The sequence below is a fragment of the Netta rufina genome (genome assembly GCF_964035555.1).
Source record: "Netta rufina genome assembly, chromosome: 3".
Lineage (NCBI taxonomy): Eukaryota > Metazoa > Chordata > Aves > Anseriformes > Anatidae > Netta > Netta rufina.
The window spans coordinates 3,281,814-3,306,067 of NC_140125.1; the positions used below are offsets into that span (position 1 = coordinate 3,281,814).

The following is a 24,254-nucleotide window of genomic DNA, read 5'->3' on the forward strand; positions in this document are numbered from 1 at the left end:
ATGGAGAAGAAGAAAATTCTGATGAAATCCAAGGTTGCTGCTCCTAACCTCCTGAGGGCCCTGCATTCCCTGTACCGGTCGGGTCACCTCTGCGATGTGACAATTCACACGCAGCATCTGGGAACTCAGGAGGAGTTTCTGGTTCACAAAGCTGTCTTGGCAGCTTCCAGCAATTATTTCAAAGGACTTTTCCTGCGTGATGAGATGCTGGACACCAAGAATTGCACGGTGACTCTACAAGACATTTGCATGGAAGAGTTCACCTCTTTTCTGGAGTTTGTGTACACCGCAGAAGTAGAGATTGAAGTGGAAAAACTGCATCGAATGAAGGTAATAGCCGAAAGACTTGAGTGCAAGGATTTGCTTGACGTTTGTGAAGAAGTGAGAGCAGAGGGCAAGAAGGGCTTAGATTTGAGCCTCCATCTGCAAGGTTGGCCATGCGAAAATGGTGGAGCACAGTGGCCTCACATCCAGCAGGAAGAGGACCGCGGAGGGAGCAGCTCTTCGCAAGTGATGGCAGTACCCATACAGGGGAAACTCTGGGACAGGCCAAAACATAAAAAGCTGCTGGCTGGTTACGAGCTCGTTGAAGGCCAACCAGCAAGTCTGGAGCAGCAGGGCACTGCCTTTCCAGAACCAAAATCCAGGGCAGCAAAGCCACCAAAATGTAACAAGACAGACGCCAGAAGCAGCCTCAGCACGGGTGTCACTAGTCCCGAACACAACAGTCATTCTCCTGCAACTCAAACCAAGTCAAAGGAAGCCTGCGTAGTGATTAGCAGTACGCTGCCCGAGCAGTGGGAAGATGAGAACGGTTTAACTTCCAAATCTAGCAGTAAAACAGAACGTAGGAAATCACCGCGGCGCGTGGCGAAAGTCTTGCCACAGATGGCATGTGAGAAGTGCAACGCATCGTTCTGCGTTACCGAGCAGTACCGGTCACACATGGAGCTCCAGCACGGCGTGCATCTGGCTGTCAAGCACAGCTGCAGCGTGTGCCAGCAGCTCTTCTCCAGCCACCAAAACCTCAGGCAGCATCACCTCACCATTCACGGTGAGGAGCGGGGCTTTTCCTGCCTCTTATGTGCCGAGAGGTTTAAGCGCCAGAAGGACATCAGCGACCATGTCCGGAGGGTACACAAGAAGAAGCAGGAGCCGCAGGCGTGCCCGTACTGCGACAAGGTCATCAGCTCCAAGTGTGGCCTGACGGTCCACATACGAACACACACAGGGGAGAAGCCGTACAAATGCGAGCGCTGCCCTGCCAGCTTTGCTCAGAGGTCTGCTTACAACACCCACGTCAGGTACAGTGTTCAGGGAGCGTGTGCATGTGCCTGTGTGTGCAGAGGAAAACGCATGCTGTTTCTGGGCAGCAGGATGAAAGCATTGCTGCTGAATGCTTCACTTCCAGAATTCCTTGGAGCTGATCAGAAGGGTGTTGAAATCGGCATAGATTTTTGGGGGGTTACTTCACCGGGCTCTCAGTCTGCGTTACGGGATTGAGGTTTCCGAACTGGGAATTCAGGCAAGCGCTTCCTGTTGAATCAAAGACATCTTGTGCAACTGGATCTCCCAAGTGATTTTGGAAGCCTCAAAGTTCAGTTTTTAAATAGGAATCTGGAAAGGACCAGCACCCGTTTAAAATGCACAAAAAATGTCTTTCCTCTTTCTCTAATGCCAGTGCTTTCTTGATTCTTAATATCTAATTCTCCAGCAATAGATTTCTTAATATCTAATTCTTATCTAAAAAATGGTAATACTAGTAATTCACTCCAGGATGGATTCCAAAATAAAGATTAAGGAAGCTAAATTATTTGAAAATACCATCGGATCAATCAAAAATCTGGTGAAATGGAGAAAGTGGGGATAAAAGAAGTTACAAGACCGGGTAACTCCTGGTGTCATAAAGTGTTAGAAGTTGTTCCATATTGTTCTTCTGCACTTCTGCTCTGTGCTTCCCAGAGTAAATCCAAGTTGGGACTGTGCTTTACATTTTGGATTATCTGTAGTGCTGAAGGTAACACAGGTTGTGTGCCATAGGCCCTGAGTCAAATGATTTTAAACCTGTACCTGTTAGCCTTTCAAGCGTAGGCTCGGCCTTCCATTGAGGGCACGCTTTAACTCATGCCAAATCCTGGTTTCAGGTAAGCGAGCCATAAGGACTGCTCTTCTCCGAGGCAAGAGAGCTGCTAGTATCTGGTCTTGTTATTTAATAATCAAAGGTCCACCAAGAGTACCTCAAACTGTATTTGATTTTTTTAAAAAAGCACGTGTTTATTCCATGTTTGGAGACTAAATTCATAGGGGGTGTAAGAGGCTCTCCAGCACATCCATGTACTGTAAGGCTCTGTCTGCTGTCCTGACGTGATTTCTGGCAGATTCATGCCTGACCTGCTTTGAGAACCTTGGCAGTTCATGGTCCATGTCCTGACTAGTGGTGAGTAGAGTTAATTGCCTTGACTGGTGGCTTATGAGGGGCTCTGTTCTGGTTTTCCATGTGGGTGGTTACTCTAGATTTCCCTTGTTTTCAGTCGTCAATGTCTTATGCTGCCCACCATGGTCTTGGAGGAAAATTTACAGTCCATCCTTGGTTGCTGGTCAGATGACAACTAAGTGTACGTGAGAGACTCCAACTTTGATGAACTCTGAGACATTTTGGTTTTGTTTAATTGCAAGATCCAACTCCTTGCAAAACTTCCCTGTGCGGCTCTCCCGCCGTGCTGTTAATTCTCAGAATGATGTGAGGAGAGGTTAAAAGGAAACAACCCTTCCTTCAAGACAAACATGCCTGAATTGAAACTATTAAACCTATTGAAGTTGTGCCCTGTTGTTTGTTTGTTTCAACAGAAAAATCCATGAATCTGGGCAAGAGAGGAAACTTTTGCCGGTCTGCTGGATGGTAGCTCCACCTGCATGCAGACCAAGTGCAGCGGGCGGCAGCGAAGACCCTGAGAGGGGGACGTGGAATGGGGCCTCAGAGGCTGAACTACAGAAGTGTGCTGAGCTCAGAGGGGCTGCAAGCCATGAGGAGGAACCTGCTCCTAAGGCAGACGGTAGCAATGAGCAAGAACAGAAGCAGAAGTATAAGGAAGCTGGAGCCAGAAGGGAAAAACTGAATGAAGAAGGGGATGAAGCTGCAGGTGAAATGAGTGTGAAGGGAGAGGAGGGGGTAGGTTATGAAGCAGGGTATTCAGAAGCTGAAGATGGTAATGAGGATGCCTGTACTGAGGGCGATGGGGGTGAAGAATGCTCTAATGAGAAGGATGCTGAAGAATGTGAATCAGACAAAGACTTCAAAATGAAGAAGGTAAATAAAAATGGGGTGAATAAGAAATCTGCCTATGTAATAACATGTGATAAGTGTAATGAGCAGTTCGTTTCCCGGAAAAAATATGTGGATCACTGCAGAGATGTCCATCAGTGCTTGCCCGGCAAAGTCTATCAGTGTGATGTCTGCAGCAAGTCGTTTGCTAGCTACAACAGCTGGAAGGAGCATCGAGCTTGTGTGCACAGTGAAGAAAGGCAGTTTGCCTGCACCCTTTGCAATGCCGCTTTTAAAAGGAAGAGAGATGTGAGGACGCATCATGTGCGGAAGCATGAGGGCAGAGTCAAACGCCCTCTCTGCTCCGTCTGTGGGAAGATCCTCAGCTCCCGGACAGCGCTTGTGTTTCATATGCGGACACACACAGGAGAAAAGCCCTACGAATGTGGCGTTTGTCATGCAAAGTTTGCTCAGCCATCACAGCTTAAGATCCATACCAGGTCAGCCTCCAGTCCTGCTTCTCCCATTACTGCATGCCCAGCGCACTTCTTTTTCCTCCTCTGTCTCCCAGTTCTGAGTCATTCTCCCTCCGTGTCCTTATGACAGGAGTGCAGGGATAGGATGTGATCTGTAATCTGTGATTAATTGTTTTATGTTAAGGCTTTGTCTGCATCTGGTCATTGCATCAGTTTTGGCAGGGATTTTGAAACAGATGCTCTATCCGAACTTGTCAGCAAAAGCCAGTCACTTGAAACAGGTTTCAAAATCAGACGATGGCCCTCACTGATGAGAAGTGAGCTGAAAAATGAGCCAAGGACTTGGAGACCCGAAAGGAGAGCCCTGCTTTTTCTGTGTCAGTGAGCCTTTTGGTATGGGATTTAATTTCTTCTGTGTGATACAAGAGCTGGACTTCTCATCTGGGCTCCCTCTGTAGTCAGCGTAACTAGATCGGGTGAATTGCTCCCTGGTGGGGTCCGTGCTAGATGTTTTCTCTCCCGGGAGGGCATGAATCATCCCATGGAATTTCCCATCTTTTTCCAGAGAGCCTAGCGGGTAGCTCGGAACAGGAGGTGAACTGTGGGAGGGCTAAACTGGGTGAGAGAAATCCCATCCTTTGAGACTGGGCCCGTGTGGTGGGGATGGTAACGTTTTTCTGTCTCCTAAGCATTCTTACAACGATCTAAAAATTGTGAAGTGTGCTGATTGCAGAGTGATAAACTGCGGGGCTGTGTCAGCTGAAAGGCAGCGGGGCTGTGCTGTCACAGGGTAAGACGAGGCCTAAAATTGGGACAAATTGCAACAAAACAGTGACTCACGGGATTTGTGTTGGGTAACTGCCTGTCTCATATCTGCAGCATTCTGCCCAACAACTCAAAATCAGGCGTGATTTTGCAAATCGTGCTGCGTGGGCTGCAGTAAGGAAGGTCAGCACAACGTTAAGATGATAAGTCAGGACCTCTGGCTCAGACGTTCTTTGGTATGAGCTGGTTTAAAATCAGGCATCAAGCAAGGAAAAACTTGCTTGACTTTTGCGCCTTTTGACTTGAACTGGGCAGGATATTCCATTTGGAAGCTTGCAAGCCAGAGGCACAGGGCTGTGAGGGATTACGGAGGGCGAGAACGCCACCCGCAGAGTCTGGAGAGAGCTGCTGCTGGCAGCGTGCTGGGGACGCTTGGGATGCGTTCAGATGGTAGCATGGCAGCAGCCTGTTGTCTTCCCCGTTGTCTCCTTTCCAGTACTTACACTGCAAACTGCAACCTGTGAGAGGAAGGTGGATTTTTCAAGGGCCTTAGAGTGAGGACAAAGGTAAATCCTTAAACGAGAGAGCTTTACATAGCACCAGTACTGGTAAATGTTCTCTCTCCTGACTGAGCAGAATGTGTTTTTTCCCAGTGACCTTCATCTGACGAAACGAAGCGTGCATCCTGTACTGTGTAGAGCATAACTTCAAGCAGCAAGGGTGTCTTAAAAACACCCTGTGGGAGCCATTTTATTAACAGGCGTTTGTGTTTCGCTTCATTTAGGTCCCATACAGGGGAAAAGCCATACATTTGTGAAGACTGCGGGGCTTGCTTTGCTGATAAAGGGAAACTCACTGGCCACAAAAGGACACATACAGGTGAGCATTAAAGACTTGTGTTCCTTCCATTGCCTCCTGCTGCTGCCTGAAAAGAGAGAGTAGGGATTTGAAGGTGCATGATTTTTTGTTCACTAGCTCAGAGAAGAAACTTCCAAGTACTGGGAAGTACAGGGGTTGAAAGGCATATGAAAACTAACTTTGAGGTAGAGAATTGGAAGTGGCGGGGTGGGGCTGGAGCCTTGTGCGCTGAAAGCGTAGTTAAGGGTAGAGTGAGGGAGGGAGCATGGTCCCAAGGGACTTCCTACGCAGAGGGCCAAGGACAGCATCAAAGGATAAACAAAGCCACGAGGAACTCAAATAAACAAAAGCTTAAAATTGTGAAATAAGTAATTCTGGGGAGAAAAATATTTGAATGAGTAAAAAGCATCAGGAAGTTAAACATGCAGAAGGGAACCTTCTGCAGCTCTGAGCCAGGAGGGAGTTTTGGGTGCAGACTGCTGCGAGAATTCAGAGTGCCTTTTCCCTTGTTCTCAGGAGAGCGCCTCTTCAAATGCGACGTGTGCGGAAAGCACTTTGCCACCAATGAATACCTAAAATGCCATAAACGATGCCACATGGGTGTGAAGCCATACAAGTGTGAGGTCTGTGGGAAGACGTTCGGCTTGCGAGCCTCGCTGGCTCAGCACAGCAACGTCCATGCAGGTAACGAAACTGTCGGGGCTGGGAAAATGAATGGCACAGAATTTCGAGTCTGAAGTACTTCACAGTTGGGATGGTGACTTTTTTATTCCAGAAACACTGTTACAAGCTCCTTGAGTTAGGCAGTGAGGAGAAGCAGGACTCCTCACGATCCTGACTTGTTAAAAAGTGCAAGGTGCTGCCATATTGAATGGTGCTTGCACAGCAGACAGACAACTTGGTGCTGCTGGAGAATGTGACTGTAGTTGCTGCATTCCCCTTGCAAGAGCTGTGCTTAGGCTTTGCATCGCAGCCAGGGAAGGCTTAGAAACATTTATCACGTGGCCTTAGAAGCCAGGAGAAACATAGCTGGGGCCCTAGGTGCGCAGCTTTATCCCAGCATTCATCTTTTCAGCCTTCTGTATGCTTTTTTTTTTGTGCTGAAATCCAGACCAGAAGAGCCAGCCTTCCAGGTCTCTGACTGCAGTTCCCTTGTTTTTCAGAGACCCGCCCGTACTTCTGTGAGCAGTGTGGGAAAACCTTCACCCAGCAGGGCGCCCTGCGGCGCCACCAGCGCATCCACACTGGGGAGAAGCCGTACAAGTGCCGGGCATGCGAGAGAGCCTTCACGGACATGTCCACGCTGCGCAGACACGTGGCGGTATGTGCGCCCTGCCTGCCTGCGCTCAGGCTGTGCTGGTGCTGATCGGAAATGTTAGAAATGATATCAGAGGCTTGCATAGTATCCCATAACAGTCAGTAGTTGTTATCAGTTCTGAAACCCCCAGACATCAAAGACTTCATACAAACACAAACAGCTTTCTTACTGACACCTCATGAGTAATTAAAACATTCCTCACCAGCCATTCACAGGGACAGTCACACCTGTAGCAGTGTTAAGTTAATCTCGAAGAAGCCAAAAAAAAAAAAAGGGCTGTAACTGTTAGAAATAGAAGTCCGGAATAACAAAGGCAAACAGGTTCATAAATTTGAGGAGTATTTTCTGAAGACTTGATAAATTGACTAGAATGAGGGGGAGACTGGGACACACTGCATCTGTGGTTCACGAATTAAATTGCCAGTGCAGGGCCCAGAGGCAGACAGGACTGTTCTTTATGGACACGAATTGTTAAAACATTCCTCACAGAAAGAAAAAGAAATCGGGGGACGAGGGCTGGGGGCTGGATCGCGGGGGGTTCTGGGGAGCTGCTTTGTTCGGGATGGCGACGGGCGGCCTGCAAGCAGGAGCAGATCACAGCCGCGGCCATAACCGTGACCATAACCGTGACCATACCCATAGCCATAGCCATAGCCATAGCCATAGCCATAGCCATAGCCATAGCCATAGCCACGGCCGTGGCCACAGCCCGGCCCGCTGAGCCGCCTCCTTTCTCCCCCCCTCCCCCCGCAGGTGCACGGCGGCGCGGCCCCGTGGCGCAGTTTCCTGGCGGGCCCGCCGGCGCGCCGCGCGCACAACTGGGCGCGCATCCGCCCGCTGCACGAGCCCGCCCGCGCCTGACGACGGAGCGCGAGCGAGCGCGCGCCGGGCGCCGCCCGCGTTGCCTAGCGACGCCCGGCCCCGCCGCCTCCGACGCGACTTCCGCCGCCGCCGCCGCCGCGCTTCCGGCCGCCGCCCGCGCCTGAGGAGCGGCCCGGGACCGACTGGGACGGAGCGGAGCGGAGCGGAGCGGCACCGCCCCGCACACAGGTGAGGTGGGGCCCGGGGGGCTGGGGCTGGGGCTGGGGCTGGGGCTGGGGGGGCGGCCCCCGGGGGTGGCGGTAACGGGCACACGGCGGCGTGAGGCGCCGGCTAACGGCTCCCCGGACCAACGGCCCCCCAGCGCGGCCAGGAGCTGGCTCCTCGCAGAGGGAGAAGTTTGGGCCTTGATTTCGCCCTCCCTGCAGGGCAGCGCTGTGTCTGCACGTGATGGTAGGTGGGAAGACGATAGACGCTTCGTGAATAGTTAAAATAATCGTGTTAGGGGGGGAAAAAAAAAAAAAAGAAAAAAAAAAAGGTGAAGTTCCACCACCGCTGGTTATTTCAGGTAAGGCATGCAATGCATGCTGATGTGTCACATAACCAGGAGAAGGAAAGGCATGGATAGGTACAGAGAGGGGAAATTAACTTTAAAAACGTTCTTTTCTGATTGTTAACACGTCATCCTTTCAGCCAGGAGGCACATTACATCATTCATTTAAAAAAAAGTCAGTCAAAACTGAAGCATAGCGTTGGGTTGTAAAAGTGGGCGACATTCTGAGATGTTCACCGTGCTCTGAGCTGGTGGAGCAGAAGAGTGCCTTCTCTGTCATCATCGTCTCCTGTTGAGGTCTAGTAAGCCTAATGCGGTAACAGATTTTTTTAGGTATTTGTTATAATAGTGTCAGCGTAACTATTTCAAAACTTTAATATTAAACTTACAGAGCTAAAGACTCACAGGTTAGGAAATAAGGAGGCTGTGGTTCTCAGGATTATCTTTTCCTGTAGAATCCAGGATGGAGGTTTGGGCACCTGAGGTGGATTGTGTGTGCTCTTCTCCGAATACTGCTCTCCTGTCTCTTTATCACATAGTAGAGCTTCATTACAGTTAATATAAATTGTGCTCCACTTGAAAACTTGGTTCTGTTGTTCTGAGCAAGATTTCTAGTGTCTCATGTATAAAACACGGCAAATCTACTGTACCTGAGATTGGACAGGGAAAAGAAACTTTCCTGTTGGGAAGTGGAAAGAATTTTTTCAGATACAAAATGCGGGCATCCATAGTTAGACAGTGAAAGGCAGTGTATTGCCCGGCCAGGCTTTGCTGGCTTTGCAAACACTGTTTGTTTCTGTGAAACAGAAAAAAACACTTCAGTTCCCTTGAGAACTTTGGAGCAACTTAAAACGTTGGCTGGAAAAAAAGTACCAACCAAGTGGTTTTGGAAATGGTGAAGCCCTGGTAGGACTGCAAATGGGCATTCAGAAAGTGGGGGCTGTAAGTCTGAGTGAGGGATTGCTTCACAAAAGACACCACTTTGGGAAGGTTTGGGGTTCCTTGGGTTTACAGTCTGACAATATATTTATGCGGTTTCCTTTGCCTGAGTCAGGCAGGATTTCAGGAGTTTATCCAAATCTTGTTTAAAAGTCTTACCGGAAAAGGCTGTTTAAGGAAGTATTTAATTAGGATTGCAGGTCACTTAAACTCACCTTTCTCCTACTGCCTGATTAGGAGGGACAACAGTTTCTTAGTTATGCATGTCTTAATGAAAACATTCCTTTTGATTTTTCTCTGTTTGCTTTGTCCCTGTTGTGCTTTCTAATACTATCTGGTGTTTCAGGTAAAGTTACAGTTGAGATTTAAAATCAAATTAACTTCCGAGAAATCTGTGTGTGACTGGCAGAGTGTTCTTAGGCATTACCGCTCAGGGGGGTGCTTTGGGAGTCCTGCCAGTGCTTCCAGACAGACTTCTGACCATGCTCCTTTGACAGCCCGGTTGCTTATGCTCGGGCACCTGAGGTGCTTGAATCTGTCATGAAACGCGCTCAGAAGTCTGGACGGGACTTGTGGCTGCTCAGGTCTCTGGGTTTGGTCAGCTTCCTGCTAATTAACATGCAGTGTTGTTAACAGCCTTTTGCAGGGAGCAGCAAGATGGAAAGCAACGCGGTTCTCCTGGAGTCCAAGTCGTCGCCCATCAACCTGCTGAATGAGATGCATCAGCTGCGCCTCCTGGGCCACCTCTGTGACGTGACAGTCAGCGTGGAGTACCAGGGCGTCAGGGCAGAGTTTGTGGCTCACAAGGCTGTGCTGGCAGCAACCAGTAAGTTCTTCAAGGAAGTGTTCCTTAACGAGAAGAGCGTGGACGGCCCGAGAACCAATGTCTTCTTGAATGAGGTGCAGGTTGCTGACTTTGCCTCGTTTCTGGAGTTTGTCTACACTGCTAAGGTAGAGGTGGAAGAGGACAGAGTGCAGCGGATGCTCGAGATAGCCGAAAAGCTGAAGTGTTTGGACCTCTCAGAAACCTGCTTCCAACTGAAGAAGCAGATGCTTGAGTCAGTGCTTTTGGAGCTGCAAAACTTCTCTGAATCACAGAACTCGGAGGAAGAGAGTACAGCCCAGCTGAGTGTTTCACAGGAGTCCAAAGCAGCTGCTGTGGCAGAAGCTGGCCGGGCCGACCATCCTCTGGATCCTCCAGATTCCCCAACAGACAGGCCCAGAAATGGAGTGCTCCCTGAGGTGCCGGCTGCCAAATCCAAAGAGAAAATGGACAAAAAGAAGGAAATGATGAAGCCCCCATACGCCAAAATCAGGAGGGCGAGCGGGAGGCTGGCTGGGAGGAAAGTATTTGTGGAAATTCCAAAGAAGAAGTACACGAGGAGGCTGAGGGAGCAGCAGAAGAATGCCGAGGGTGCTGCAGAAGAGGACAGCTACCCACAGGACCCGGAGGTGTGTGACAGGGAGAGGGAAGAGGAGCAGGCGCAGAACGCCATCAAACCCGAAAGTGAAGAATGCGATGGCAACTTCGAATCGGAGGAAAGCCTGAACAAATCCGAAGAGGATAAGAAGAAACGAGGCAGTAACTTCAAGTGCAGCACGTGTGAGAAGGAATTCCTGTACGAGAAGAGCTTCCTCAAGCACATCAAACACAGCCACGGCATCGCAGCCGAAATTATTTATCGGTGTGACACCTGCAGTCAGACCTTTGCCAACCGGTGCAACCTAAAAAGCCATCAGCGCCATGTCCACAGCAGCGAGCGCCACTTCCCTTGTGAGCTCTGCGGTAAGAAGTTCAAGAGGAAGAAGGACGTCAAGAGGCACATTCTCCAGGTTCATGAGGGTGGTGGGGAGCGTCATCAGTGCCAGCAGTGTGGAAAGGGGTTGAGCTCCAAAACTGCCTTGAGGCTCCATGAAAGGACGCATACAGGCGACAAGCCTTATGGGTGCACAGAGTGTGAGGCTAAATTTTCTCAGCCTTCAGCACTTAAAACACACATGAGGTATGAACAGACTTACCTGGCCTTGCTAGATTCTGGGGGGAGAAGCAGAATCCCCTGGATCACACCTTGAACCTTCCAGTGAAGTGGGAATGTGAAACGTGACTGACTGGAAAGCTTCAGTTTTTCCTTTTTCATGGCTTTTCTCCTGCTTTTCAGGTTAAGGGAGTTGCTGTCATTCTCTTTCAGCCAAGTAGACGTGCACGGGCTGAGGCCTGCTGTTGTGCAGCTAAGTTTTCTTGTGGGAGTGCACCTATCGAGGGACGCTTCCCATGAGGAAAGCAACACTGTGCTGAATCATTTGTGTGCTCAGGGCTATAATTATTTCAGCTATGTTGATGCCTCTTTATACTCAGTAGCAAAATGTTATGCAGTAAGTACCAAAATACTGTATTACGTGGAAGAACACCAGAGTTGGGTGCTAAGCCTAGAAAACAACTGAAATTGGACTGGGAAGAGGCCAGTGTGGCGCTGCGTGCAGGCACCCAGAGCAGAACCGGCGGGGTCAGGTGTAGCACAAACACGCGGTCTCAGGAGCTCCTGGGAGAGGCTTTTTAGCGAGGCGTTGCTTCTGTGTTTCTAAGGGCTGTGCCCTGCTTTTAGCAGTGTCCCAAGGCTGGCGCAGCTGGGTGGGATTTCGTGCTCATCACGTGTCCTTCTCCAGCCACTGGTCATGGTTTTGTGCTGCTTGCAGCCAGGTGGTTGGCACAGCTGAGCTCCTCCTCCAGCGAGTGCTGCTGTGAGCATTCAGTAAGCCTGCTGAGCGCAGGAAGCTGCGGGCTGCCCTAATGCGCGTGTTGTGACAGTCCGTAGGGAGAGTTCTTCATCTTCTCATAGAAACGTTTACATCTAGGGCTGAGGTCCTGCAGCAGTATTCAAAGGATCCCTGATTTTCACCAGGGGGTGAAAATCTAAGCTAGAGGGACCTGGAGACTGGCACAGGCGACAGTTCTGTGCACTGCTCCTCCTGTACTCAGCTTCCCGGGGGTCAGGAAGGAGGCATGCCGTGCTGCTCCTTCCAGCTGTGGCCATTCACTCACCTCCTGATGACGGCCCTGCGGGAGCAGCAATCCCATGCTGCATGGAGCAGTGTACCCGTACTGCCAGTGGCACAGATCTGCTCTTCAGGTCACAAGATGATGACATCTTTCTTGCGGTCTCTCAGTTTGAATGTAGGCTTTTCTAAACCTTACTTAATTTCTAACCTTAACAATTTGCTTTTACTTAAAATAAATAAATAAATAAATCTGGATCTGGGCCTTGCTTACGCAGCCCAGTGCCATCAAAGCAGCCCTGCAGGAAGCACAGAACTGGGCCTGGCCAGAGGTATTTCCAAGGGACAGTAAAGCCTTGTGCAGGCACACAGCAATTCTTCACAAAGTAAAGACAGCTTGTGCTGTGCTGCAAAGGAGAGAAATAGACATTGGTCTTTTAACGTGGCTTTCTCGTTTCAGAATCCATACTGGTGAAAAACCTTTTGTCTGTGATGAGTGTGGTGCCAGGTTCACTCAGAATCACATGCTAATATATCACAAACGATGCCACACAGGTAAGGCTTTCTTCGACAGTGTGCTGTGTATTGGAGGCAGCCTGCTGTGAAACCAGGAGGTCTGATTTTTATTCCAGAGTCGCATGCCCTTCTGGTTTTGATGCAAAACTAGACTTCCTCGTCCCTAGACACAGTTTTTCTGAGAAACGTTCTTACAAGTAGATGAGCAGACAGTGGAAAGAGTAAAAGCAGCTTATTAAAGAGAAAGGAAACTCCCTGCTGCCTGGGATCTGGCACCTAAGTGTGGACTGGGACCGCTTTGGGTGTTCATCAATATCCAAAGATCTAGCATCCATGACAGGTCTGGTTGGATTCTTAAGAAAAAAAGGATTTCCCTGTAAGCCTTGGAAGAGTTGCCCAAGGGATGTAAAACTTGTCTTGGCACTTGCTGGTCTGCTAAGCAATCTTGTTAAAAGCGTGTGTCCTTCTCTTGGGTAGCTTTTGAAGCCTAAATTGGTGTTTGGAATTGATGCTGTGTCCCGCTGGTGAGCTGTATGTGACATGTGTGCATCTCTAATTGAATCCTCTTAAAACTAGTCTGCTTTCTGCTGGTTAACTAGTAACTGAACACGGCTGGCAGAAAACACTACATGACAAAGAAATGTATTTACAAGAATGCTTTTCCAGAAGTGAATAGCTGCTTACAGGTGGGGGCCTTTGATCTAGAGAGGCGTGGTTCCCCTTGCACTTGGCATGCTTTGTGCAGGCTTCTTGGAAGAAATCTCTGAGCTTTGTGTGAAGATCACTGCTGTCGCAGTGGGTGCAGATGCTTTGTGAGGTTGGCACGTGGTTTATTTGTGTCCAGGAGCTTTCAGTTCTTGCATGCGATGTACCATTCGCAAATGCTACCTTGGTTTAACTCTCCTCCTCGCCCTTGGTGCAGGAGAAAGGCCTTTTATGTGCGAAACGTGTGGGAAGAGCTTTGCCTCCAAGGAGTACTTGAAGCACCATAACAGAATCCATACTGGATCCAAACCGTTTAAATGTGAAGTCTGCTTCAGAACATTTGCACAGAGGAACTCGCTTTACCAGCATATCAAGGTTCACACAGGTAGGAGGTGCTCTTTATTTTTGTTTGAAACAAACCACCACGGTGTAAAGACTTAGATCTCCCAGCTGCACAACTCACATGAGGGATTTCTCAGTTAGGATTTCCCACTACTTGAATTCCTACCCAGCAAGGACTCGAGTAAGGGCAAGGTTTGATTCTTGATGTAGAATCAAGAATCTTGATGTTTCTTTCACTCACTTTGCTTCTGCTAGTACCTCCTTGTGCTTTTTCCTGACTCTTAGGGCCAATCTCTAAAATATTCATCCCTGCTTGGGGAATCAGAAATGCTTTTTTCTTGTCTGCCTTCTCAAACTCCCCATCACTGAGCAATAACACAGGTTGCAACTGTTTGTGTTATTTTGATTGTGTAGTAAGTCCTGTGCTTTCTTACCCAGCCCCACCCTATAGGCAGCATCCCTGCCCGTGTTCTCCATGCTAACAAAATTCTTGTTTGGCTGCTGTGCCTTGCTCTTTCCTTATTTTGTGGCGTAACTGTAGGGGGAGCAGGGGGCATTACCGGTAAATAATTAATGCTGACAGGAACATCATCTTGTTCTGGAACGGCATCCCTTTTTTCTGTGACACCACTTGCCTCTGTTTCAAAGGTTTTTGGAATCGTTTTTCCCTTAGCCAGGAAAGTAGGAAACAGGAGCCTCTGTAACCCTGTGGTTGTTTCAAAAAGCATTTAATACAGCAAGTGTAATGAGACAGTTCAAGACATATTTGGAGTAAACCTGCTGGTTATGAGAAGCTCTAATATTGATGCTCGCACAAATTGCCTTGTAAATGGGCAGAATTTCATTCTGGGACAGGATGTTTAGTTGCTAGTGGAATAGATAGGTCAGAAGTTGTGGTGGTTTCTGTGGCTGCACAGATCTGTGTGTCAAAGCCAAACCTCCTGTGAGAATCCTGGAGGCACCTCGGTGTTTCCCAAAGGTGCTCTCGGTAGCGCTGATGGAGGCAGGGGCTACATGAGGTTACCGGGGAGCAGCACCACCATCCCTGTGTCACTCCCACTGCTGTGCTCCGCTTCCAGGCGAGCGGCCCTACTGCTGTGACCAGTGCGGGAAGCAGTTCACCCAGCTCAACGCGCTGCAGCGGCACCACCGCATACACACCGGGGAGAAGCCCTTCATGTGCAACGCGTGCGGGCGAACCTTCACGGACAAGTCCACCCTCCGGCGGCACACATCGGTAAGGCTCTGCCCTTCCCCTGCCTTCTGCCCTCGAGCCTTCTTTCACAAGCACTCTGATGGGTCTGTATTTTGCCAGACCTCTGCTCTGCCAGGCCTGGAGGGGATTCCTGAAAGTTTTTGTTGGTTTTAGCACATCATCCTCTCTGACAGGGCATTAAAAATAACCCAGTAGTTGCAGTCTGCAGGGAAGCCATTCTCGATCCACTAGGGCATGGCCCATGTAGGTCACACCCATAGCCTGTTCGGTGGCAGATTTGGTCTGTGTCCTCTGAGCGTGTTCCCCATGCAGCTGGGAAGTGACAGGAGAACTCATTTTCTGGGCCAGGCTTTTTGTTGGGCCAGTTCAATGCTTTACAAAATCAGACGAACTCACCAGGGACAGGGATTAGAACCTTGATGTACACTGCCCTAGCCTGGGGACAGTTCTGGGGTATGGAAAGGGAGACCTTTTCTACCAGAGCTGGGTTCAGGCTTTTGCCTGCCTCTCATCATGTGTTCAACCTTCTGCTGTTTGTTTTCAGATACACGATAAAAACACACCGTGGAAGTCCTTCCTCGTCATTGTTGAAGGAGCATCTAAGAACGATGAAGGTCACAAAACAGAGCTCCCAGATGAAGACTACAACATGTCACCTAAAATGCCAGAGAAGCTGCTGTCTTTCTCAGAAAATGGCCACTATCAGAGCTTGGCTGCTGTCCCAGGGAGCGTGACTGCACTGCATGACAGTGGCTCTGCACCAGGTACAGACTGTAAGTCAGACGGGACTCCCGGCCCCCAGGAAGCCCTTGTAGCTACCACCCTAAGTGAGCTGACAGTAATGCATACGCAGACAGACTCTATTCAGCCACAGCTTCATGCTCTGGTGAATATAGAATAAGTTGGTGTGTTGGGTCTGTCTGAGCTGGAGTCACCTTTTCCCTGCAGCAGCCCACACAGTGCTGTACTCTGCACTCGTAGCTGGAACAGCACTGATATCACTCCAGTGTTGTGTCTATTGCTGCATAGTGCTGGCACAGCATCAGGACTCCTTCCAAGCCCCCAAGCGCCAGCAGACTGGGGGTGGGCAAGTGATGGGGAGGGGACATTGCTGGGGCAGCTGACCTAAAGCAGCCAAAGGGATATTCCGTAACACCTGATGTCACACTCAGCAATAAAAGGGGGGGCTCTCGTGGGGGAGGGGGCTGTTCCTCCTGAACAACCACTACACGTTTGAGGCCCTGCTTCCCAGGACGTGGCCGAACACCGCTCGTTGATGGGAAGTAGAGAATAATTTTTTTTCCTCTCTCTCTGTGCTTCCGTGCGGACTGATTGCTTCTTTTGTTTCTGTTTTTCCTCCCCATTCCCTTTCCCTTTAATTAAACCTTTCTCATCTCAAACCTTGAGTTCTCTGTGTTGTATTTTCTCCCCCTTCCTCTTTGAGGAGAGGGGGAGTGAGAGCGGTTGTGGTGGAGCTTGGCTGCCCACCTGAGTAAAACCACCACAGTCCTCGAATCCCCTCATATGCTGTTAATATTTCCTTTTCAGTTGGGGTGTAATTGGCTTCTGATCCTTGATAGCCCCGGCTCCAGAACCCCAGAGGTCGACCTCGAGTTTCTCCTGGGGTCTTCTGCCAGAGGCTCCAGGTGAGCCCATGCTCCCCAGCTGCAGTGTACGGTATGTTTTGCACAGCTGGTCCAGTACAGACAGGCCCAAGGGCTACTGCACGAGCTATTTCTTGTTTGAGTTGTTCAAAGGCCTGTTGTTGCTTGGGGCCCCACTCGAAAGAGTTCCTTGATATAGAGGACTCGATATAGAGGAAAGAGTCACTCGATATAGAGGACTCACAAGCTGACTATAGCCTGGCACATGCATTCTCCAAAATCCCACAAGACCTAGGAAAGCTTGTGTTTGTTTTTTGCTAGTTGGCGGAGACAGAACTGTTATTTTGTTGATCACATCCGTCGGAATATGGCGACGTCCATCCTGCCATTTTACTCCCAAGAACTAGATTTCCTGTGCAGGCCCCTTGACCTTATTCTGTTTAATGGCAAAGCCAGCTTTCAGGAGAATTTGAATTATTTTCTTCCCTTTCCCAAAAACTTCTTCTGCTGTGTTACCCCATACAATGATATCATCGATGTACTGCAGGTGTTCAGGAGCGTTCCCCTGTTCCAGTGTCATCTGGATCAGTCCATGGCAAATGGTAGGGCTGTGTTTCCACCCCTGGGGCAGTCGATTCCAAGTATACTGAATGCCCCTCCAAGTGAAAGCAAATTGTGGCCTGCATGCTGCTGCTAGAGGGATAGAGAAAAATGCATTAGCAATATTGATTGTAGCATACCACTTGGCTGCCTTTAACTCTAGTTCGTACTGGAGTTCCAGCATGTCTGGCACTGCTGCACTTAGTGGTGGTGTGACTTCATTCAGGCCCCGATAGTCCACTGTTAGCCTCCACTCACCATTGGACTTTCACACTGGCCATATAGGACAGTTAAAAGGTGAATGAGTCTTGCTGATCACTCCTTGGCTCTCCAGTCGGTGAACCAACTCATGGATAGGAATCAGGGAGTCTCGGTTGGTGCGATATTGCCGCCGGTGCACAGTTGTAGTCGCAATTGGCACTTGCTGTTCTTCAATCCTCAGCAATCCTACAGCAGAAGGGTCTTGTGAGAGACCAGGCAGGGTAGACAGCTGCTTCATCTTCTCTGTGCTCAAGGCAGCTATGCCAAAAGCCCACCAGTACCCTTTTGGATCCTTGAAGTACCCTTTCCTGAGGTAGTCTATGCCAAGGATGCACGGAGCCTCTGGGCCAGTCACGATGGGGTGCTTTTGCCACTCATTCCCAGTTAGACTCACTTCAGCTTCCAATATGGTTAGCTCTTGGGATCCCCCTGTCACTCTGGAGATAGAGATGGGTTCTGCCCCTTGGTGGCCTGACAACATTAGGGTACACTGTGCGCCTGTGTCCACTAAAGCTTTATATTTTTGCGGTTCCGGTGTGCCAGGCCATCAAATCCACACAGTCCAGTAGATCTGGTTGTCCCTCTCCTCTACCTGGCCAGAGGCAGGGCCCCACTAGTCCTGGTCGGAGTATCTATCAATTAATTCTTCCAAATGTGAAGCAGAAGTCTCTTCGTCAGGGTCAGGAGTAATACTATCCCTTCTACTGCCTCTGGGGGACTGTCCAACAGAAACTGGGGCAGCAATCCTCCTAGGGGCCCTCTTTGTTGCTGCTGTATCTTTCCGTAGCTCACGTACCCGAGCAGCTAGGGCCGAGGTCAGTTCACCGTCCAACTTCCTCATATCTTCCCTGTGGTCACGTAAATAAAACCACAAGGTACCTCGCGGTGTGCATCCCGGATTCTCCCTTGTTTGAGCCGGGGACTGCTGGCGCTTGATGGCCGAAAGACTTTTCCGTCTAGGTGAGGATGAAGCTATGTGTTCATCTAACCGTTGGGACAGTCTCTCCACAGCTGAAATGCAGCCCCGTACCGGGGCAGAGAGATTCTCTTTATATTTATGAAGTTGACGGGACACGTTGTCCACAGTTGGCCCCATCCCCTCCTCCCAACCCATGACTGCCAGTGTGCTGGCATGTGTTTGGGGTGCAGCCTGTACAAATTTCCGCCACATGGACGCTGTGCATTGGACTTCATCAGGGTCTTTAGGTGCCTGGGCGTTGTGTAAATCACTATAAAGCATCTCCAGCACAGCTAATTCCCGCAGCTGCTGGAGGCCCTTATCCATAGTGGTCCATTTGTTTACTTGGTAGACAATATCCTCTTTGTGGGGATACCTTTCTTTCACAGCTGTTAGGATTCGCCTCCAGAGGCTGGTAACTTGTGCCTCTCTTCCAATTACTCTATCAATGAGCCTTTCTCTAGAAAGGGATCCCAGCTGCTTGGCTTCATTGCCTTCTAGCTGTTGGGTATTGGCCCCACTACCCCAGCATCGAAGCAGCCAAGTGAGGATGTGCTCACCTGGATGACGACTGAAGTCTTTTCGTATTTCTCGCAGTTCACTCAAGGATAGAGACCGAGTAGTTTCTGATTCATCTATGATGTTGCCGTGATGACGCTGCTTTAGAGCTGCCTGCATTTTCCTCTTCTCCCTCATCCGTAGGAGGAGCTTCTTCCCTTACTAAACGACCTGATCTCCGTTTCCACTATTTTGTCTTTACTACAGGGGCGACTGATACCATAGATGGTCGGTCCTCTGGGGTGGTCACAGTGTGTGCTGTCTCATCATCAAATTCAGGAACCTCCCTATCCCCTTGAGGGTGCTGGGCAATGTTAATTGACATCTGATAGGCGTAAGCCAGACCCCAGCAGAGTGCAGCCAGCTGGTGGAGTTCTCTAGTATTGCCAGGGTCAGGGCATACGTCTTTCAAACATTCTACCAGTTTTCTTGGATTTTGTACTTGTTCAGGGGTGAAATTTAGAACCATTGGAGGAGAAAACCGTGATAGGTACCTGCCCAAATCCCCCCACACACATTGCCACCCACAACTTTGTCTGGGGACAGGTCCTTGGATAATATTCTTAATAAATTGCTTTACCTTGGGGAAGAAGACGAACACTAGACCTAGTAATAGGAGGATAATATCTGACCAAGGGTATCCAAGATACTGAAGGGCTGCTGTAATTAGCCCACAGGGAGAAAAGTAGAAGGCACCACACCCGATATTATTCACTGATTGACTGCTAGAGGCAAAAAAGAAGGCGCTGTAATTCTTAATATTTTCAATAAGATAATCTCCATGAGACCAGGAGGATAACAATGCCGGGCCTGAATACCAAACAAAACTGAAGGCCAGTATGTTACAGCACAACATGATAAAAAAAACAAGCACAGACTTCAACACTCTCCGATCGGATGTAAAGGAAAAAAGAAAACAGAGAGTGGGCTACATACATATCCACACAGAAAAGTAGTACCAGAAAACCGAGCATTATGACTACCAATATGTTAGTTGTAAATACGTCAATCCATGCTATTGTTATCTCAACCCTCGAGCCCCACGTTGGGCGCCAAAAAGGACTGTGGTGGTTTTACTCAGGTGGGCAGCCGAGCTCCACCACAACCGCTCTCTCACTCCCCCTCTCCTCAAAGAGGAAGGGGGAGAAAATACAACACAGAGAACTCAAGGTTTGAGATGAGAAAGGTTTAATTAAAGGGAAAGGGAATGGGGAGGAAAAACAGAAACAAAAGAAACAATCAGTCCGCGCGGAAGCACAGAGAGAGAGGAAAAAAAATTATTCTCTACTTCCCATCAACGAGCGGTGTTCGGCCACGTCCTGGGAAGCAGGGCCTCAAACGCGTAGTGGTTGTACTGCCAGCACTACACAGCAATAGACACAACACTGGAGTGATATCAGTGCTGTTCCAGCTACGAGTGCAGAGTACAGCACTGTGCGGGCTGCTGCAGGGAAAAGGTGACTCCAGCTCAGACAGACCCAACGCAGTTGGTGTTACGGATCCAGTTCAAGCTGCACGCTTTGTACAGTCCTTTGACTTTGCCAATAACCTGCTGAGGAAGCTAGGAGAAGCTACAAAAAGGAAGCAGGACTAAACATGAACGGCATATGCTGGAATACCAGAATTTCCTTTAAAAAAATTATTCACTTCAATGCGTACGGCTCCATCCCCTGAAGGTAGGGTAGAGTAACACCAAATCCAGTTTGGTTTCAACTGGATTAGGTTTGTTGGTGAAGGTACCTATGTTCAGATAGGCTGTAAGGAAGGTGGAAGTTTGAGTTGCAGCTGGTTTGATCACACCTGTACAATCAAGAGAAATGATGTGGTGTTTCTCAGCCTGGTAGCTAAGCGATGCAAACTGCCTTTTCCCTAGTGGAAATAATGATATAAATTAAGTTTTGCTAAATTGCATTTCAGGAAATGTTGGTTTCTCTTTGCTTTCTCCAAAGAGCTAAGCAGTAAGCCAGCTCACTCCTTGGGACTCTGAGTGGGAGCAAGCTTTGGAAAGATGTGGAGTTCCAGAAGTCACGATTCTCTAGTTGCAAAATAGGCAAGTGGAAGCCCAGTGCTTTGTCATACAGGTGGTGGTATTATTTTTACTTTACAGTGAGACTCAGTGAAGTTTGACACTTGTATTCAGCCAGTCTTCATCTTCCAGCTGCTCCAGCTTACATAAAACTTGGCTATTAAGAGAACAAATTCTCTGTTGTAAAAGCATTTATAAAAATGGTACTTGATCTCTACTGGAAAAGCGAGCGTAACAAAACCCCTTGTAGAAAGGCAGCTTACTGGCTTCTTCCTGTTGAGCTGTACCTAAGCTCTTTGCTGCTGGTCCAGTTACGTCAGCAATGCTCTTTTCTCCACCATCACTTAAGCATCGCTGTTGTGCAGAACTGCAGACCTCCTTGTAAATTAAGTGAAATTCTGGTGGGAAAAGTTAATTACTGTTTGCTGACAAGTTGCTACAGCTAATTCCACTAGTACAAGTCTCCTGAGGTAAATTCAGTTGCAAATGGGAGGGAGCTAGTGTTCCTATGACAAATGGCATTAACACATGCAAATAAGTGAACTATGTTCAAGGCAGTTAGGCCTTGATTTTCCAGGTTCCAAATACCGTGTTTGTAAGATTATGTGGGAATCTGAAGGGCAGTTTTAGGCTGATATTTGTTTAACTTGTCCAAAGATAGCTATTAAGGGGCAGACATTAAAAACATAGATGATAAATGAAGTTGCAGCTCAAAGGGCTTTTCCTAATCACTAAAATTCAGCAGCAATTTCTAGAGCCGTGACAAGGTGCCTAATAAGGAACATGACACAGTGAGCACAGGGGCTGAGGGTTACAAATATGCTTTCTGTTCAACCCACATGCTTAAAACCTCTGCTTCCCCTAGTCTGCTCCGACATCTGCTGTGTTTGTATTCCTCCACCACCACCAGTCACTATGAGAATCGTGCTTCAGTTTGGGCATGTCTTACCAAGACAGCGAGATCTTTCCTTCAGTATCTCCTCCCCTTCCCCAGGGAGTTCAGCCCTGGGCTCGCTCCCATCATGTCCAATAGCTGGGAAAAACAGAGAGTTTCTGTCCAGGGTAAGCATGTTCTGTGTTTCCAGATGCATGGATGTCTGTGCTAACACAGAAGCTGAACGGAAATTAAAGTTAATTTGTCTGAGCTCAGATTAACCTCACTGGAGTACTCTAGAAGGGGGGGCTATTTTCCAGGTGCAGGGATGGAAATTTGGAAAAAGGTGGCACTGACAAAGAAGCATTTCACTGGGATGATTCTGGTTTTTGGAAGAAGCTGTGAATCAAAGGCAATTTGCTGGTTTGGTTAACTCTTCCAACTCAGAACCAGATTCCCAGTGCCCCCCATGTTAAAAATCTGGAGCTCTCCTAATTCATTTTTCTGGTTTGCTATCCTGTTTCTCTTTATTTTAATATCAGTATAGTATTTCCACAGATGCTTTCTCATCTGAAGCTGTGAGAAAAACTTTCTGAAAGATTACATTAGTGTAAAGGTAAGCACAATCAAGCCTTATTAGGGCTCATTTTAAGGCTTAGGGGTTGGCAAAGCAATAAAGATATCCAAACTGTGGCAGAGAGCTATTTTTGAACCCTAAAGGGATGTCTGATGTGTTTCCATAGAATCCTAACTTAATCTATAGAAAGGGATTTCTTTTTTAAGATAATGTTTCCAAGAGGTTATATTTGAAATATTTATTCAAGCACGACGTCCTATTGAAGCTCAGTATTCCCAGTGACCAATGTAAAAGTTTGTAGATATATTTAAAGTCTGAACATTAGTCTCTGTAGCCAGGGAAGCTTTTGTACTCCATGAATGTACGGAAGTGAGTTACTCGTATGAATTGTTCTTATTAAAATGTTGAAATCTTAACACTGACCTTCCGCTGACTTGGTTGCTATATAAAATGTTTCTGCACCTCGCGTGCAATGCGTAGATCTCTGTCGCTGGAAGCATCGTGCGGCCACCTGCACTGCCACCGCTGGGGTCAGCCAGAACCTGGCTCTGCTGCAGGCACTGGGTGCTGCTCTTCTTCCTCCAGCACGAGATGCCCCATGCTTCCGAGCAGCACCTGAGGGGCTCCACCTTACCTCACCGTGCCCCGGGCTGCGTGTCCTGGACCTTAACTTGAGCTAAGCCTTAGGATAGGATCCTGAAAAAATAGTGTGACACTTTGGGACATTGCCTATTTGCTGCAAGTGATGTACAACAAGTGACTAAGGGGTGTGACAAGCTCACACACTTGCCTGTGAGCATCCACCTTTATCATCAAACAAAACAAAGAGCAGCACTGCACACGTTGGCTTTCATCATCACACCCTACCGTGTTACCGCAGGCTGTAGCTTTGTAGCTTGCCTTCTGCATTTTCCAGTAAAGGACATTTGTTGCTATTTCTGTTCATGATTTTCACTTTATTAATGTACAGATTCACACAAAACATTATATTCTTGCTAAGGCCATTTCATTAATAAGTGTTCTTAGTAGAGAGTTGTGTACCGGGGGGGAATACAGCAGGTTGGCAGATCGTCATTTTAAAACTGTCACAATTTACCACTGCTATGCTGGAGGACATGCTGTAGCCTACTTATACAGAAGTAACAATTGTGTTCTAATATTTACTCCAGAGCACAGTAACAGACCACATAACCCCATGGGTACAGTCTTCTGGTCCACCAGCAACATAAGCATCTTACCACAGCTGTGCACAACACTGACAATTGGAAAAATGAACAAAAAAAAAGGCATAAAATGCTTGCCTTGGTTCAGCGTGACATTAACAAAAGTGAAACCTCACAACCACAGCGTGCCCTCACTGGGGCTCCCACAGTGTTGGATCCAAGTCAAGACAAATCTCGCTATACAAGGGGTTTTTGCTTACCAAGGAAAGAAGCAAATTGAACAAGAAGGGTTCCAATCCTGTCCTACTACATGTAAGTTCAGCAGCAGTTACAGCTTTGGGTCCTCTTGTACAAAATGAGACCATATATGCAAATAATCCAACTTCTGCTATAAGATTATCTACCTACCACGCTAGCTGTGTCCTAAGCCAAGTGTTTTGTGGCACAAACATGTGAAGAACTGGTAAAGCCATGGGACATGCTGGGAAAATAACACTTAGTTCTTCCTTCTGATGAGCTAAGCATCTCAGGTGAAGACAGACCAGGACCACAAGCTAAATGGAATTCAAAATATTTCTCTGCCAAGTCTGTGGAATAGATGTACACAGACCAACTTGTTTCAAATTGTAGAGAGAGTTTTGGTGCAAGCAGAGGTTAGTTGTGTAAAAATGCATCTGAGAAATGAGCAAACTGAAGCTGCGTGGAAGACTGAGCATCTTCCCAACTCTTCAATGCACTCACCTTGCCAGTTTTGCAGAGTTCATGGGTCTTGTCTTCACTTTCTGATGCACAGAACAGTCTATGAAAAAATTAGTGACTGGTGAGATCAGTCAGGGAAAAAAAAAGAAGGCATTACCAGGAGAATTTTTG

General features: G+C 48.3%; 2 protein-coding genes across 3 annotated transcripts in view; both read left to right on the plus strand.

The window, feature by feature from the left end:
- Positions 1-7,540, plus strand: LOC311207382 (uncharacterized protein; the record flags this gene model as incomplete). The annotated part of the gene is made up of 6 exons (XM_084283386.1): positions 1-1,304; positions 2,848-3,762; positions 5,288-5,382; positions 5,878-6,045; positions 6,525-6,682; positions 7,433-7,540. The coding sequence occupies 6 exons, from the start codon at positions 1-3 to the stop codon at positions 7,538-7,540; spliced, it is 2,748 nt and encodes a 915-aa protein (XP_084139512.1).
- GZF1 (GDNF inducible zinc finger protein 1) overlaps positions 7,532-24,254 on the plus strand; it is a 20,883-nt gene continuing 4,160 nt past the window's right edge. The window contains exons 1-6 of one of the 2 annotated variants that reach the window (XM_084285061.1): positions 7,532-7,729; positions 9,627-10,993; positions 12,445-12,539; positions 13,423-13,590; positions 14,627-14,784; positions 15,308-15,536. In XM_084285061.1, the coding sequence (XP_084141187.1) occupies positions 9,648-10,993; positions 12,445-12,539; positions 13,423-13,590; positions 14,627-14,784; positions 15,308-15,536 (1,996 nt within the window). In that variant the 5' untranslated portion in view covers positions 7,532-7,729; positions 9,627-9,647. Of the gene's footprint in view, positions 7,730-9,626; positions 10,994-12,444; positions 12,540-13,422; positions 13,591-14,626; positions 14,785-15,307; positions 15,917-24,254 lie in introns of those variants that run through there. The other variant, XM_084285060.1, reaches the window with a different exon arrangement.